At 39.4% G+C, this 18,889-nt stretch overlaps 2 protein-coding genes across 2 annotated transcripts in view; both read left to right on the forward strand.

Annotated features, from left to right (window-relative positions):
- Positions 1-18,889, forward strand: part of LOC125298155 (histone H3-like) — a 781,614-nt gene that overhangs the window by 570,779 nt on the left and 191,946 nt on the right. The window lies entirely within an intron of this gene.
- On the forward strand, positions 6,148-18,829 carry LOC125298113 (protein dachsous-like; the record flags this gene model as incomplete). Its single annotated transcript, XM_048248797.1, is given in 17 exon segments — positions 6,148-6,374; positions 7,135-7,200; positions 11,565-11,722; positions 12,337-12,387; positions 13,079-13,168; positions 13,292-13,381; positions 13,816-13,920; positions 15,019-15,126; positions 15,285-15,366; positions 15,554-15,666; positions 15,789-15,830; positions 16,058-16,168; positions 16,436-16,618; positions 16,983-17,077; positions 17,287-17,448; positions 17,986-18,159; positions 18,323-18,829. Coding segments are annotated over 17 exon segments (1,770 nt in total). The 3' UTR covers positions 18,384-18,829.

Raw genomic sequence — 18,889 nt, forward strand, 5'->3', positions numbered from 1 at the left:
TGAATGGAAATGAAATATATGACGATCGAAAACTCATGAAAACGCACAATATGGACATTTTATCACAACTCGGTTGCCGCTTTGGTCAAATCAGTGACGATGCACGCCAGCTCAAAACCTGGCCATTTTCATGGGTCTATCACTAGGTGGCAGTCCTCGCCAGGTCACTTCGAAACTTTACAGGCAACACTTAATATTGAAAGACGTTATATCTCCATTTCTAGAAAAACAGTGATTTTGATGAACAGCGATTTTGATGCTCAGTCCGCTGCTCTTCACCCTGCTGACGATGACTGCACTGCAACCTACAGCAACAACCACATAGTGAAATTTGCTGATGACACAAACTCTGGTGGGTCTCATCACCAAGGTCGACGAGACTCAATACAGGATCGAGGTCTACATTCTGACCACGCGGGTGCAGGGACAACAACCTCCTGCTGAACGCCAGCAAGACCAAAGAGATTGTTGTTGACTTCCGGAGAGGTCACACTTGATCTACTGCCCTCTGGGAAGAGGTACAGAAGCCTCCACCAGCCATCATGACCAAGACTACCAGACTCACCAACAGCTTCATACACCAAGCTGTAAGGATGCTGAACTCTCTCCCTCCCTCTTTACCCCCCCACCACCAGCTACAGAACATCCTGGACATTGGACCCACAATGGTACCTGCACTACACCACTTGCACACTTGCACACTTGTACACTTTACAACTTGTTGTTGTTGTCCTGAAAACACAACAGTTCTGCTGCTCTTACATAACTTTGCACCACTATGCCACTTTCTTTCTTACTTAGGTCAAACAGAACTACCCAAGCCTTTTATTGGCCTGACTTTGCACTAGTATTTTATTGACTGTCTATGCACAATTTCAACCAAATTTTGCTGCTCTTATTTTTTTCATTATTATATGTGCCCTCTTATTTACTTATTTACTTACTTTTTTGTTTACTTGAATGTTATGTTTGTCTGTGGACTTAAATTGGTAAAATATGTCTTGTCTTCACCGTGGGATAGTGAGAAACGTAATTTCGATCTCTTTGTATGTCTGGAACATGTGAAGAAATTGACAATAAAGCTGACTTTGACTTTGACTTTGACACACACACACACACACACACACATACATACAGTACATACATACACACAAGCTCACAAACTCATTCCCAGATAGTAGGATACAGTATACAGACTCTATCTTCTATCTTCGTCCTCACACACACACTTTCCCTCTGTCTTTCAGGGCACTCCAGAAAGCACTCGGATTGGATATGGAGATCATTAGTGTGACTGAAGGCAGTGATGGAGAGACACTTGTCATGCTAATCGCCAAGGAAACCAGTGGAAGCATACTTCCAGCTGAGGACCTCAAAAAGTAAGCTGCATTGCCTTACTGTCTGCATCAATGGTCCACAGTCCTGCTCGACTAACAATTAAAATACACAAACATACACAAACATGCTGGCCTATCAGGACTGTTGACTGAAGTGAACACATATCTGGAACTCATATTTTGTGAAAGGCTGCTATTATAGAGCAATAATTCACTTATTCACTGTTCACTTGTCTGAATAAGTGAATGTTAAAATTACATTTTCTGTTACATTGTGCAATAATGGTCTGAGTGACTATTACGTTCACTTTGACTTTGAGTTGAGGAACCACATTCATAATAATGGAATAAAGAAGGAAAATAAAATGAGTGACAATATGTATTTATTTCTATAAAATTCACGCTGTCTGTTGGTGTATAACATTGCAGTTTAAGTTTGACCCATTTGCAAACCATGGTCTGTGTGTGTGTGTGTGTGTGTGTGTGTGTGTGTGTGTGTGTGTGTGTGTGTTTCCCTAGTGCATTTATTAATGAAAAGGAGAAAGTTCAGACAGAGCTTGCAGTGGTCTTTGGGCCTGACGTGGACTTTGACATTTTTGAAAAGGATTCTGACACAACCATGACTATTATCCTTGCAACAGCGATACCTGTGATTGGCATCGCTACAATAGTAGCAGCAGTTTTGTAAGTGTGTCACGTGTCGCTACGCTAACCAAAACAGTCAAAAGCTACGTTTACACGCGGCATAATATTCTGATAATAATCTGATAATAATCTGACGAAAAGGCTGATTGGAATGAAATTGCTTAATTGGCTAATTAATAATTATGTCTTATTATATGCAACATAATTACAACTTGCACTGTGTCCCAACTGCATACAATGTAAGCGATATGCATGCAATGTGAAACTTCAGCTTCACCGCTTAGATTTGAAATCTCTCTCTTGCTTATTTTTGCTTGTTTGTTGAAAATCAAACGTTGCAATACACACAGGACAATAAGAAGACAGAGGGGACGTAAAGCTGAACGAAGGTATTACATTAAGTGATATTTGATGTTAAATACCAAAAAAGCATGTGACAGTTCTGATATTGAATTTTCTTTTTTTTCCCCTCACAGGAACAGTGAAAATTCACTTGACATCAGGGGGAATTTTTAGTCCGTCTCATCATTAGGCTGTGGACTCCCATACTTTGATGCATGTTCACGGTACATTTCAGATGGTCAGGGGGGGCCTGTAAGATCTTGAGAGGGGTGCGTGAGGACTGCTTATGGGTATTGTTAACCCTTACAGCCTTTCAAACTCAATCACTCATCAACAGATGTCAGTTAAGTGTTTGAGGGACTGGGTTCAGGGCTTAGAATGAGACTTCTTCCTGTCTAGGGCTTTAGAGGTCCATTGTGTATCAATTCTGGTACAGAGATAACCAAGCTGTGAATGCTAGTTGAAGAAGTAAAACACTCTGGCCTGGAATACAGTATATCTCATAATGTGTTAACATAATGATGGGTTCACACTTTACAAACAAAGAACATGCAATGCAATTGTGTATTGTGGTCTTTATTTTAAACTGCAATGGTTTGATTTGTTACTTTCTTCCTTTAGCAGTACATACACACACCTCAAGACAGTTTTTTCTACCTTTTTGGACATTAGTACGCCCATATAACATATCATATTTTGAAAACTGTTTAGTATTACAGTTTTTTCCAAACGCTAACAAGCGCTTACCCATACTTCAGATACTTTTTCTAAACTCTTAACACAGACTCACACCTACAAAACACGATTGGCCAAATGGATAATTTTCTTCTCAAAAACACATTTTGTTAAATATAAACACACCTTTCTCTGCACACACTAACTTTACCAAAACACTGGAAATAATATTCTGATATTATCCAAGGCGATGCACCTGAGATAAAACCATTTGATAGCAGAAGCAGAGCAGAAGCAGAGGTTTTGATATAGTGTATCTAAGGTTTGGAATATTGTTTTTGCTATTGTGGGATGTTGTGTGTTAACATTCGTAAATACTGCAAAAACAATCCATAATTTTGTTGGGAGGTTTCATACGCAGTATGAAAATTAGACCAGCGCACAAAACTACCCGCATTTGGCGGGGGGCGGGTGGTTAATTTCCATCCCTGCCACACACACACACACACACAAAAACAGTTTATCTGTGTCAGAAAATTGGAGCTATTTTTAAAATGATTAAATGTTAAATTCAAAAGTAATTTTGGATTTGTGTTTTTCATAAGAACAAAGACACAGTGGTTGCACATTCCCAGGGTCTAGGATAAAACATGGAGCCGAATAAAACAGGATTTATTTTTTCATACAGTGCATATATGGAAGAACCTTTATTTTCAATACATATTTGCATGCATGAATTCATGATATTTCATGATAATTCATGTACCCTAATTCATGTACCCTGCTAGGGGTTTGCTGACATACAGGTGTCAAACTCTAGGCCCATGTCATTTTATGTGACCTGCGAGACTAGAGCTTGCTTTGTAGAGTAGTAGTCTACACTTTGTTGTTCACTTGAACATTGTTGTCTTTGATGGAAGTAATGATGAGGGTTTCTTAATCTGATTTGTGACTAGTGCAGTACCCGTTCAAAACATGCTCGTTCTACAGTCAGTGAGCAGGAGTGGCCAGAGTAGAATGCTTTTCATGTGTGGCATTCTGAAACGTCCTTAAATTCGGGAATTGTCACTCATTCAGGTTAGGCATTATCCTTTGTTTACTCGAAGTATGCTACAAAAGACAGTCCAAAATAGGCCATTCAAACATATTTTTAGACCAAAATAAATTTCCACTTTGCAAGCTTGGCTTTCTACCCATGTGTACTGATTCAGTGCTGCCAAAGCTCTGCTTCAACTCACTCTGGTGCTGCACTGTGTGAGAGTGGGTGTGGCTACAGTGGCTATTTAACAATATCTTTTGCATTTGTTATCAAAAAAACGTCAAACCTGGCATTGGTCTCCCTCATGTCTGTAGTAAGATATACACATGTCTGTAGTAAGATATACACATATAGCACTGTCAACTAAATATGTACCAAAAAACGAAGTTTCTGGCATTTCTATGCCTTGAACTAATGCATAATATTATGACTTAGGCCTACACTTTGTGTCTCGAAATAGCTTCTGATGTCGTCCACCTTTCTTTTCTTGCCCTACATCCTCAAATCGACAGCCAAGCACAGATTATAGAGCTAAGATCTTTGCAGCCAAGTGTGCCAAAAACTTCTATTCGACAGCATAGGCTACAGGGAGCTAAGCCAATCAAAAAACAGACCTGTCTCAAAGACGTATTTTGGGTGACAGTAGCCTACTCAAGCGGGAAATTATTTAACCCTTTGTGTACCACATGAGGCGCTTTTTTCCCTGTTTCAACCTGAATATTGGTGGGGACATTTCAGTCATTATTTGATATTGGTGTGGACACGTCCTTCGGACCCCACGCAAATCTACACCCATGGTTTATAGTGACTTATTTAACATGTAGGCCGAGTTAAAAGGAGATGTATGGTGAACGAGAATTTTCTGCATTACCTACATGACCACTGCCAAGTTTATATTCAGCAATTGACAAAATGAAGACAACACAACAGTAGGATCAATGTCTCAGTGTAACATACTTCATGCTCACATTTAAAATAGTGGAGTCAAAAGTACAATATTGGTGGGCAGCCGTGGCCTACTGGTTAGTGCTTCGGACTTGGGACCGGAGGGTTACCGGTTCAAATCCTGACCAGTAGGCACGGCTGAAGTGCCCTTGAGCAAGGCACCTAACCCCTCACTGCTCCCCGAGCGCCGCTGTTGATGCAGGCAGCTCACTGCGCTGGGATTAGTGTGTGCTTCACCTCACTGTGTGCCGAGTGTGTTTCACTAATTCACGGATTGGGTTAAATGCAGAGACCAAATTTCCCTCACGGGATCAAAAAAGTATATATACTTATCCTTTTATTTTCTTCAAAATGTAGTGAAGTGAGTCACAAGTTTCCAAAAAAAGATAAAGGTTGTATCAGCGATGGCAGGGCAACGTCAATTCTGTTGACGTTCAAACAAAACAGAGAGCTAGCTCGCTGGAACTCTCCTGAATGCGCATCTCGTCGGTTATTGGTTGGAACACTTTATTTTGCCTTTGAGTGGTTGGCATCACTTGTTGGTAGCAATTGTTTTTGTGTGCATATCTTAGAGCCTAGGCTGCCTACAGAGACACATTTTTTTTGACAGTTTGCTTATGGGACGGGCAGCTAGCGAATCGTTAGGAAAGATTAGATTAATGTGATCATTTATGTTTGGGCCTTTTTTGTGCCTGCAATCGCTGATACAACCTTTAAAGTAAAGTACAGATACTTGAAAAACATACTTAAGTACATTACTTGAGTACATTTACGTAAGTATTGTCCGCATCTGAAATTAGGTTTTGTTACCAGAAATTCACTGGGAGTTTGCCATTATTGTGGTGGCAAATCACTGGCAAACACATTTCACCTATGACCAAAAAGTGTGCTAAGTTTAGAAGTTGTAAACTTAAGTATCATAAAAATGTATTATTACAAGAAACACTGCCATTGCCTGCCCGGAACACCTGGTAATACACCTGCCTTGCCCTGCTTTCTACAGTACAGCCAGGCTTCATAAGAGTGCCCCTTTGTCCTGAAACACCCCTTATAAAGATATCGGTAAAGAAATAAGTGATAAGTGATTGATCTCTGGACTCTGTCATCAGTTTACGGGATACCTGACATTGTCTTACTGTTCCTACTTGTTCCTACTTCCTACTTGTTCCTTCGACGACTACAATGAAAGTTTCTTGACAAAGATGAGGAAACATGATACTTCTGCTGGCTGTTGATTTTGGATAGAGATTTTCAAGACTGTATACCTCCATATTTCTTCCAGAGAGTAGAGTTGGAACTTAACGCATAAGGCATGGAGACCAGCCGTTGGGTCTGGACCTTCCTGCTGTTGGGCTTGGGGTTCACGGGCAGCATTCGAGGCCTCCCAGAACGTAAGTAAGACTGAACAAGAGATTAACCAGCAACATCCACTACAAAGTAGAATTTGAAGCTTACAATTTGTTTACATGTATACAAATGGTACACAAAGGTTATTCAGAGGGATATGAAAATTATATTATAGATAGATTATATACTGTGATAGTATTCGGCTTCATTTTACTTTTAAATAAACATTTAGATCATTTTAAATTATTAGTGAAAAAATGTTCTTTTTTTCGGAAATAGCTTGATTAAAAATTAAAATATGAATGCTTAGTAACACTCAGGTTCAAGGTAGAATATTACATTGCGTAAGGCCTAGATTGAAGGACTATCTACTGTAAGTCAGGGGTTGGGGTGGAGTGTTTACTTAATGTGTAGAACATATGATGGCTCAACCACATAAAGAGCTTTGACTAAAGTTTTTTTTTTTACCTGAATACAGTTGTTAAAAAGTATTGCAAATACTCTTGAAAAGAACAACAGGAGTGTGAGGAATGTGTGTGTGTGTGTGTGTGTGTGTGTGTTCTATTTCTAGGTGGAGTAACTGCTTGTCCAGAAATCAAATGTTCTCATTGTAACTCCAATATTACAGTTTTTTCTACCTAAGACAACCTTTAACAAAAGAGAGGTGTGTCATGTTGCCCCCCAGCCCATGTGCAGTTCAGTTACCCACTGTGTGTCCTGTTGCCCCCCAGCCCATGTGCAGTTCAGTTACTGTACCCACTGTGTGTCATGCCATGTTGTTTCTGCCTTACTGTGTTATTGCAGAAACATCTATAGACTGTGAAACTCCACAGAATCAGGATCTCTCATCCATTCCTGAGGAATATAAAGGTAAAACAAAACATTCTGTCTTCATGTTAGAGGTTCATGACTGTAAATCATGACAGTTAAACAAAAATGTACCAAACTAGATGTACCGCAGAGCGGTACAAAATATGACCGCCGCCCAGTCCAGCAAATTTTTTCCACAAAAAGAAATCACGCTGAAAGGCCTCTAACTGTCTCACTAAATTGCATTATCCACACTCAATTCTCACTGGTATCTGCTAGACAACAAGTACCAAAACATGATTAGTTCATAGATTTCACATGTAAAATTAATTTTATACAACCCCACCTCCATCTTGCCTGTTCATAATTCTGAGAAATTTTGATTGTTTGTGTTATGTTTATGTTGTGTGTGTGAGTGTGTGTGTGTGTGTGTGTGTGTGTGTGTGTGTGTGTGTGTGTGTGTGTGTGTGTGTGTGCTTGTGTGTGTGCCTGCATATGTGCCTGCATATGTGCCTGTGCATGCAAGCTTACATATGTCTACTGTGTGAGTATGTGTCATACATATGATTACTGTGAATGTATGTGTGTGTGTGTGTGTGTGTGTGTGTGTATCTGTTTGTGCACATGTGTGCACATGAAATGGGTTAACATGACCCCTGGAGGCAAACATAGAGGAAAAAATGGTCATCCTAGGCCCTACAGTTCTCAAGATATTCACAGAGAACTGTGTCTGCCCTACCCTCCTTTCGGGGTCCAGTCCAGCAGGGGGCTACAGATCAAAACGAAAAAAATGACGGTTCCATGCTATCCATGTGGGGTACATGCCCAACAAGTTTTGTGTACCCCGGTCTTTCAGTGTCCCGAATCCTTGTTGGTGTACGTCACTAAATGTACACATAAATTATTTTATTGTAAGGCCCCCATGAACGAAAGTACACAAAACTTGGCATGCATTCGGAGGGTGTCATAATGATCCTACACTTTTAATTTCGTGCAGTTTTGACCTTGTCAGCCAGAGATATTTGATGAAAACTTTTAATTTTTTGCTTTTTATTTTTAACTAGGTGGCGCTATACATGAAATAAGTGGTAATGGGATGGGTTGACATGCCCCCTTAAGACCAACATACATAAAAAAAAGTGGACCTCCTAGGCCCTACGGTTCTCGAGATATTCACAGAAAACTGTCTCCGCCACCTACAGGCCAGTTGGTGTATAGTAACATAAATTAATTTATTGTGTGGCCCCCATGAACGGAATTCCACAAAACTTGGCGTGCATACAGAGGGTGTCATAATGATCCTACACTTCCAATTTCGTGCAGTTTTGACTATGTTAGGTCACAGATACCTTCAATTACAACACCTCATTTTTACTTTTTTGTGTTTATGGAATGGAGTGGTTATGGAATGGGTTGACATGGCCCCTTGAGATCAACATACAAAAAAAATGGTCCTCCTAAACCCTACGGTTTTCGAGATATTCACAGAAAACTGTGTCTGCCCTACCCTCCTTTTCGGGGTCCAGTCCAGCGGGGGGCTACAGATCAAAACGAAAAACGATGGTTCCATGCTATCCATGTGGGGTTACATGCCCACCAAGTTTTTAGTGTACCCGGTCTTTCAGTGTCCCGGAATCATTGATGGAAATTTGGGCATGCGAAAAAAAAAAAAAAAAAAAAAAAAAAATCATGACTAAACCTATATGACCTATATGTGAGCTCTTCCTCTTCAATCATTTGGATATGCTGGATATGTTTGATATATTTGGATATGTTGGACATAATATAGGCTATGCCACAACATGGTGTGAACAAAATACTGTAGATAGTTATGTTGATCAAAAATGTAATTTCAGGCCAAATATGGTATTGTATCACCATCATCCATACAGTTGTTATTTGTATTAAAACTAGATGTACCGCAGAGGGTACAAAATATGACCGCCACCTAGTCCAGCACATTTTTCCACAAAAGAAATCAGCTGAAAGGCCTATATGATTCTAACTGTCTCACTAAATTGCATTATCCACACTCAATTCTCACTGGTATCTGCTAGACAACAAGTACCAAAACATGATTAGTTCATAGATTTCACATGTAAAATTCTTTTTATACCACCCCACCTCCATCTTGCCTGTTCATAATTCTGAGAATTTTTTGATTGTTTGTGTTATGTTTATGTTATGTGTGTGTGTGTGTGTGTGTGTGTGTGTGTGTGTGTGTGTGTGTGTGTGTGTGCATGCGTGCTTGTGTGTGTGCCAGCATATGTGCCTGTGCATGCAAGCGTACATATGTCTACTGTGTGAGTATGTGTCATAATTGATGATTACTTTGAATGTATGTGTGTGTGTGTGTATCTGTTTGTGCACATGTGTGCACATGAAATGGGTTAACATGACCCCTGGAGGCAAACATACAGAAAAAAATGGTCATCCTAGGCCCTACAGTTCTCAAGATATTCACAGAGAACTGTGTCTGCCCTACCCTCCTTTCGGGGGGTCCAGTCCAGCGGGGGGGCTACAGATCAAAACGAAAAATGACGGTTCCATGCTATCCATGTGGGGGTACATGCCCACCAAGTTTTGTGTACCCCGGTCTTTCAGTGTCCCCAATCCTTGTTGGTGTATGCGCCACTAAATGTACACATAAATTATTTTATTGTAAGGCCCCCTATGAACGAAAGTACACAAAACTTGGCATGCATTCGGAGGGTGTCATAATGATCCTACACTTTTAATTTCGTGCAGTTTTGACCTTGTCAGCCTGAGATATTGTGATGAAAACACCAAATTTTTTGCTTTTTTAATTTTTTTAACTAGGTGGCGCTATACATGAAATAAGTGGTAATGGGATGGGTTGACATGCCCCCTTAAGACCAACATACAAAAAAAAGGTGGACCTCCTAGGCCCTACGGTTCTCGAGATATTCACAGAAAACTGTCTCCGGCCACCTACAGGCCAGTTGGTGTATAGTAACATAAATGAATTTATTGTGTCCCCCCATGAACGGAATTCCACAAAACTTGGCGTGCATACAGAGGGTGTCATAATGATCCTACACTTCCAACTTCGTGCAGTTTTGACTATGTTAGGTCACAGATACCTTCAATTACAACACCTCATTTTTTACTTTTTTGTGTTTAACTAGGTGGCGCTATACATGAAATGAGTGGTTATGGAATGGGTTGACATGGCCCCTTGAGATCAACATACAAAAAAAAAAAGGTCCTCCTAAACCCTACGGTTTTCGAGATATTCACAGAAAACTGTTGAAATGGGTTAACATGACCCCTGGAGGCAAACATACAGAAAAAAATGGTCATCCTAGGCCCTACAGTTCTCAAGATATTCACAGAGAACTGTGTCTGCCCCCTACCCTCCTTTCGGGGTCCAGTCCAGCGGGGGCTACAGATCAAAACGAAAAAATGACGGTTCCATGCTATCCATGTGGGGTTACATGCCCACCAAGTTTTGTGTACCCCGGTCTTTCAGTGTCCCGAATCCTTTTGTTGGTGTATGCGTCACTAAATGTACACATAAATTATTTTATTGTAAGGCCCCCTATGAACGAAAGTACACAAAACTTGGCATGCATTCGAGGGTGTCATAATGATCCTACACTTTTAATTTCGTGCAGTTTTGACCTTGTCAGCCTGAGATATTGTGATGAAAACACCAAATTTTTGCTTTTAATTTTTAACTAGGTGGCGCTATACATGAAATAAGTGGTAATGGGATGGGTTGACATGCCCCTTAAGACCAACATACAAAAAAAGGTGGACCTCCTAGGCCCCACGGTTCTCGAGATATTCACAGAAAACTGTCTCCGGCCACCTACAGGCCAGTTGGTGTATAGTAACATAAATGAATTTATTGTGTCCCCCCCCATGAACGGAATTCCACAAAACTTGGCGTGCATACAGAGGGTGTCATAATGATCCTACACTTCCAACTTCGTGCAGTTTTGACTATGTTAGGTCACAGATACCTTCAATTACAACACCTCATTTTTACTTTTTTGTGTTTAACTAGGTGGCGCTATACATGAAATGAGTGGTTATGGAATGGGTTGACATGGCCCCTTGAGATCAACATACAAAAAAAAAAAAGGTCCTCCTAAACCCTACGGTTTTCGAGATATTCACAGAAAACTGTGTCTGCCCTACCCTCCTTTCGGGGGGTCCAGTCCAGCGGGGGCTACAGATCAAAACGAAAAACGATGGTTCCATGCTATCCATGTGGGGTTACATGCCCACCAAGTTTCGTGTACCCCGGTCTGTCAGTGTCCCGGGAATCATTGACGGAAATTTGGACATGCGAAAAAAAAAAAAAAAAAAAAAAAAAAAAAAAAAAAAAAAAATCTGACTAAACCTATATGACCGCCGCTTCGCTGCGCGGCGGTCATAATAATCTGTTATTACAGGTGTGGTAGAATTTGTGAATATACCACGAGGAGCTGAAATATTTTTGGAGTCTCCATCATGTCCGGAATGTGTCTCATTCCTGCAGCTGAACTATACTGTTGGAGATGCATTAGCTTCAGTGATCACACAGAAACCTTTGGATGCAGAAGCTCTCAAAGTGAGTGCCTATAATGTATTTTCAAATGCACTGACTTCTGTTATGAAAGTCTTTAGAGTCTTTAACAAATATATCAGTCTTCAAACGAATATGCCAAAGTGCTTGAATAAGCATTGAATGAATATGATCTAGTTTCATGTTATTATTCACGGAACCCTGGAGGTGTCATTGCAATATATGTTTTGTATATATCCAGAAAATGTGCACTCATTTTATTTACATTTTCTAGATTGTGCTGTCAATTTAGTAGCCTAAATGGTGCACTTATTTTACGAAATCGTGCACAATTTACTAATTTGTGCACACATTTGATTAAATAGTCAACACATTTTACTAATTACTGCACTCATTTTACTAATTACTCAGATCAAAAGTTTGAAATAAGTACACAATTTATTCAAATGTGTGAACAATTTTTTTGCAAAATGAGCGCACAATTTACTAAATTGAGTGCACACTGCACAATACAGTAAAATGAGACCACAATTTAGGAAAATCATTTTCTTGTTATACAAATACACAAAAATATCTTGCAATGACACCGCCCGGGTTCTGTAATTATGCTGTGATACCTTTGATTAATCATTTCCAATCCATTTAATTTTCCTTCAAAGCCAAACGGACATTTAGTATCTTTCTCCTACTCCATCTCATGTAAAAGTGGGGTAAGTTCCTTGAATAATTTCACATTTCAACATGCAGTTTTTAATGTAATACACACACAAGCAAGCACACACACACACACACACACACACACACACACACACACATTTTTTCATAACACATACTGTAGATCCCATTTACATTTGTTTTTAAAATGCGTCAGGTGATCTGAACACAAGTGGTCAGTTCTGAAGACACACTGTCGTCTGAGACACATTTGACCATATATCTTTTCTATTATAAACATTAATGCATTCTGATGCATCCCAGACAATGGGTAATCTAATGAATGTGACATTTGCAGAAGTGATCACCATCATCTCTGGCTGTATACTTTGGACATGTGTAAATAATCCAAGACACATTCTAAAAACAAATGAAACAGGCCCATAAAATGAGGTTGTTTGCCTATATCCAGCCGTTGGTCATAACCAATGTTTTCCTTTGATACTGATTTATGTGTTTTGAATTAAAAAAAAGTACACAAGTGTTTAAGGTTGGATCTTTGTGTCTTAAAAAGTGAACTATGTTTGTAGCTTATGGATCGGCATATTTGGTATAGGATTTTGTTTCAGAAGACCAGTCAAGATTTTTCAAATAAGCAGTACTTATATAATGTTCTAGACCACCTAAAATTTTGATTTAGCGTTCATTACTGCTTGAATTATTGCAACTCTTATTTTGTTTGTATAGATCAGAAACGATAGAACACTGGTGCTAAATGACATCAATGACAATGCACCAGTGTTTGATAAAGACATGTACACAGTGAATGTGTCAGAGGTAAGAAAGCCAAGAATGAGACTTTGAATTTGTATTCAAAATAATTTTATTTCAGTTGTGCAAACACAATCATTTATCACAAGAACAGTGTGTCTTCTTCACTGTAACTTATTTTATCACCAGGCGAAGCCAGTTAACACCGAGGTGACTCATATCAAAGCAGTGGATGCAGATGTCTCCTCACTCTATAGCCATGTCAGCTACAGTATCGAGGTACAGTCTGTTTGGGTTCCACATCAATTGATTCAGAATTGTATGTTTTGTTCAAGCTTGGACAGGGTTGTAGTGGAGGCTAAACGCAAGTAAACACAGTTTATCCACCTCTCAAAAGAGTTTATTCACCAATTGCATCTTTTAACATTCAAAGATTACACTGTATTATCCACATTCACAATATGTACTCATCAACACTATAGGAACCATTTAATACCACTGGTATTGTTATAAACATTGGACAATGACCACCATCATCTACCATGTTCTGAATGCCTCTTTTACAAATATGAAAGCATGGAAGAGTCCACCTTACCGTGATCAAAGAATTCATAGTTTACCCACCTCTTATTTTACCACTACCACTACACCAAAAATATGTTTGTGTTTGTTCCAACGCTTAAATTCATACTCATATTTCACTATGCATGTAGCCGACGACAACTACATTTGAAATCCGACCAGATGGATCAATAATGTTGAAGAAAGAGCTGGACTACACCACGTCAAAAGTGTACAACTTTACAGTGAAAGCAGAGGTTAATAAGTGACTTTGTGATGTTCTGTTATAATAAGTATGGTATTAGTCGATCTATAATAAAGCTAATCATGCTTGCAGCGGGCATATTGTTGACATAGCCAATGCATAGATAGGCTATATTTAATGCAGCTGTTAACTGACAAGCACAATCAGTGTGGCTATTATCGCTTTTTGCTTTTTTTGTTTTACAAAAAACGCGATTGTATGCTGTGTAATACACGGCTGTTCTAACAGCAGAGAGCCCTAGAGTCAGAAAACAGGAAGAACCAACTCAGAAAACAGGAGGGAGTTGAGCTGGCGTGAAAGATACTTGTGGCTGGCCTATAGGATAAATAGGCTAAACTTTCAGCCAACTCCTTTCAGCCTACAGCCAAGTTTATTCCCGCCATTATTATATTAGTATTATTAATAGGCTAGTCTGTGGACAGATTCCCCAAGAAAGGTTAGTCTATACAGAGTTACCGTAGATAACATGAGCATTTTGCATTTGCATCAATAAGCATCGATGCATTAGGCAAGGTAAGCCAACGTTTTACAGTAGCCTAGGATAATATATTTAATGGTAGTGCGGCCTCCTCAGTTTAGTTTAATCTTAGGCTATTAAGAATAAAGCAGGCAAACTCAGTGGAGAAAGTTATCTGCCTCAGATCCAGACCATAGTTGCATCATTAATTCCTCCTATAGAAGTTATCGGACAGGAGCGATCTCTGGGTAACCCATTTTAAGATTAAGATTTTAAGATTTAAGACTAATTTAGCAAAGTCATTAGCTGCAGATTGTGAGCAACAGGCAAGATAGCCTACAGTTTCAGTTCAATGACATGCAGCTTCATTCAATTAATACCTCTGTGATCATGGCAATGTTAAACAATGTGGTTGAATAAATGTAAAAAGTTTGTGATGTGTATGCAAATGTATTCAAGATAGTTAGGCTATGCAGGCTAATGTCATGTCAACAATATGGCGGCGGTGGTGTTTGCGAATAAGCCTTATACACACTTACAAGAATAGTAAACAGAAATGTATTATACAATAGTTTTGTTTATTTTTTCATATTCTTGCTCGGTCTCTAAACTAATGTAAGACTTGTTTATTAGGATATTGAGCGCAAAACAGGAGAAACTACTGTTATAATTAATGTGTTGGCAACCCCAGGACCTGCTTTTGAACATGACAATTATAATGCCATGATGCGTGAGCATGAGGTATGTTTAACAATTATAATATCTGAATTTCAGTTTTTTTCATGTAAATTGTATTCAAATGAGTGTGCTACAGAGACAATAACATAACAGTATGTATTGCCCCTGAAACTTGTATTGTATGTATAAGTTAGTAGGTTTCAATCGCCATAATTTTTCAGGTGGGTCCAGTTTTATCGATTCATCCAGCCCCAATATGGGCTTATTGTAAGGATCAGAAGATCATTTACAACATCACTGAAGGTAAAAACAAACAAACCCCCAGATTAACCACTGCTGTAGAAAGTTTCAACAGATTCAATCAATTATTCTCAGATCAGGCATGGGTCTAGTTATTACCTGATAAAATATGTTATTTTGATGTGCAGATAAGACAACAGCCAACACATCGTTGTTTTTCTAACTTGTGCAAATGTTACGTTTCCCTCAGTATCTCCTGGAGAGTTTTGGGGAAACCTTGCCATTGAGAATGAAACTGGAGTCATCACTGTTAAAAAGGAACTGGATAGAGAGAAAGCATCCATGATAAACTTGGTCATAATGGTAAGAGAACAATTATATCATAATTATGGTGTATTTATAATAATCATTTGTGATGATAACCATCCCCATATTTGCAAATTAATATTGGCAAAGTGTTTAAAGATATTTTTCCATCCCTCAAGGCTTCACTAAAAAATGATGGCAAGAAGACAGCAGTTGCCACGGTAAAAGTCCAAGACTACTATCATGCTGTGGACATGACCACTAATGCATTTCCACAGATGACAAGATATTATTACAACATTGCTATCTTAGACAACTTATGTGACAAAACAAGATCATGGCATTTTGTCATGTTGTGTCATATACTGACTCAAATTAAGAGCAACTTTTAAGTCACAACAACTACTATCTCTAAGCTCTGTTTTTCACCCTCTCTGTGTATCCCTAGGTGGAGGTTAATGTGGTGGACATGAATGAGCCTCCAGTGTTCAATCCTGAAGTGTACAGAGCTGAGATCTTCAGTGTGGTTCCAGCCGGCTATCCTGTTATGGAAGTCAAGGTCACACAAAACCTGAGCATCCACACAAATAGTTAAATTCACCTATGCTGACAAATTTCGAATAGTGAGATGCTGATGTTGAAAATAATTCCTATATTGTAATTGTTTATTGTGTTGTACAAACCAAGACATCAAAAGTATTATTATTATTTATATGGTGACGTTGCACATGTTTTCATCACTTTAACTAAATGAAATCTCTTGGAATTGCATTGCATAAACAACTGGATTCACCAAACACTCTTCTCAATTTATTTTATATCCCAGGCCACAGATCCTGATGTGGGGGAGACACTGAGTTACTCTCTGGTGGAGCCCAGTTCCATGTTTGCTGTGGAGCCCTCTAGTGGCCAGGTGTATGTAGTGTCAGTTGCTGGCCTGAGTCGGAATGTAACCCTGCAGGTGAAGGTAGAAGACCAGCATGGACTCTACGACACATCAACAGTGGAGGTGAGGAGATGGGGAGGGAGATTTTCAACATTACACACGTCTGTTATTTTTAAATATCTAAGTTTATACAAATATAGTCACCTGTGGAATCAAATCAGAATCATAAGTTGTGTATGTGTGTATCATGACTTGAAACTGTAGAAATTATTTGTACCTTGTAGAAGTTTGTACAACTAATTGTCAATATTACAAATATGCACTGCACATTTTTTTTCTACGGGAATAAATCTGTTTTACAGTTACAAAACTATAAAACTTTTTTACCATTACAAATATCTAGCCAGTCAAAGTATGTACACCTGTCTGATACAAGCATCATGACGTGTTTATGTTGTTGTTGTTATTGTTGTTTTGCTACCCAAAGGTGACTATACACTACTGCGAAGAGAACAATGTAGTGAAAATCTCTTTGAACATGCCATATGATAGTGTGATGAACAAGTCCATGGAGATGAAGACGTAAGTACCAGGGTCATATCTGGGTTTGGGTGCCTTTAAAGTGAAGCTGAAACCAAATTATTTCCAGCCTATAGTTGTCATTTTTTTAGTATCCAAAAAGAGTTAGCAGTAATGTGATCTACAGTATCTGTCTGTCCTTCACCCCCCTCTCTCTCTCTCTAACGCACACTTATCCTCATATTCTCTCTCTCTCTCTCTCTCTCCCTCAGGGCTCTTGAGAGTGCATTAAGCTGGGATGTGAGGATTATCAGAATCAGCGGTGATAAGGCACGGAACCTTCCCCTCAGCAGATCTTCCACCCATCAGACATACGTCGACTTTATCGCACTCACACAGAACAACGTGATAATGCCCAAAGATGACGTTGAAACGTAAGACCCCAAAAAATGTGCCATGTTCTCGAAGCTCGAGTGATAAATGATGAAAGATTTCACTATTCCTCCAATGGCTCCTGAATAAAAACGAGCAAACAATCAAATGACAAACACAGGATGGTCCTAGTTTGGTCCTATCTACAATGTGAAGGGACCCAACCAAAGACCTGGGGACACAAGGTCACAGGGGCCCAACTAAAGATACAGGAACACAACCAGGCACAGGGATATGACCAAAGATACAGGGACCTAGGGACCAGGGTTGTGCACAATTCGAATTGCAATTCTGTTTCCTGTGTGCTACCTCAATTGGAATACAAGTGAAATTCAAGAATTGAATTGGGATTAGCCAGTTTCAATTAAATTCTGGAATTTTGCACAAGCCTGATAGGGACCCAACCAAAGACACAGGAACCCAACAAAAGACATAGAGCCCAAGGCCCAGACAGTTGATTCTAATCTGTGTTTGTTTGCCCTCCTCTTTTACACTAAATGTGTCTTCCTGTCCCTGACTTGTTGTTTGTTTCTCTGTAGGAGACTGAATAATGAGAAGCAGAAGGTTCTGACGGAACTCCAGGCTGTGTTTGGTCCTGATGTGGATTATGACATCATGGGAGATGTAGCTCCTTCATGGCCTACCATTGTAGCAGTTACCCTGGGAGTAGTGGGAGCGCTGGCAGGCATTAGTCTGACTGTCTTTGGGGTTGTGTAAGTGTGGCTTATCCCAATTACAAGAGCACATACATGAATGTGCTTATTACTAAAACATTAATGTTGTCAAAGCCCTCTATGGTCAACAGTCACATGACATACATTTCAAAGGTCATTTCTTTCTTTCTTTTGTCACCATGATTCATATTTTTGTTCACAGGCGAAAAAGACACAGGCGCAGAAAATCCATAGACTCCATGGAAGACAACCCTAATTTCTAGGCCGGCCACTGGCATACAGGAGAATGGCCATCAGCATACAACTGAAATGCAACGTCTATCACCTAATATTATTAACTCAGGCAGATCTTATTTTATTGTGTGTGTGTGTTTGTGTTTGCGTGCGTGCGTGCGTCGTGTGTGTGTGTTGGGTGAGGTTGGTTGCATTGGTATACAGTAGATAATTCGGACAGGCCACACACTCACACTCAGCTTCTTAACTTTGCTGACTACCCAGCTGATTACTCAGCTGACCATCACTTGCAAGCCTTTTGATAACCCACCTCCTACTCATACATCTGACTGAGAGATTTAGATGTCATACACCGTTATAACACAGGGAACAGATAAACAGATAAGCTCTTTAGAGAACATCTCCTCTCATAGCAACACTTACAACAAGTCTTACTGATCCTAGCACTCACCAGCCGTCTTAAACTGACAAGTAACTGTTAAAAACAGCACTCACTGATGCACTTATTCTTACTGCACTCTAATGTTTTTAAATT

The sequence above is a fragment of the Alosa alosa genome, chromosome 7 (genome assembly GCF_017589495.1).
Source record: "Alosa alosa isolate M-15738 ecotype Scorff River chromosome 7, AALO_Geno_1.1, whole genome shotgun sequence".
Lineage (NCBI taxonomy): Eukaryota > Metazoa > Chordata > Actinopteri > Clupeiformes > Clupeidae > Alosa > Alosa alosa.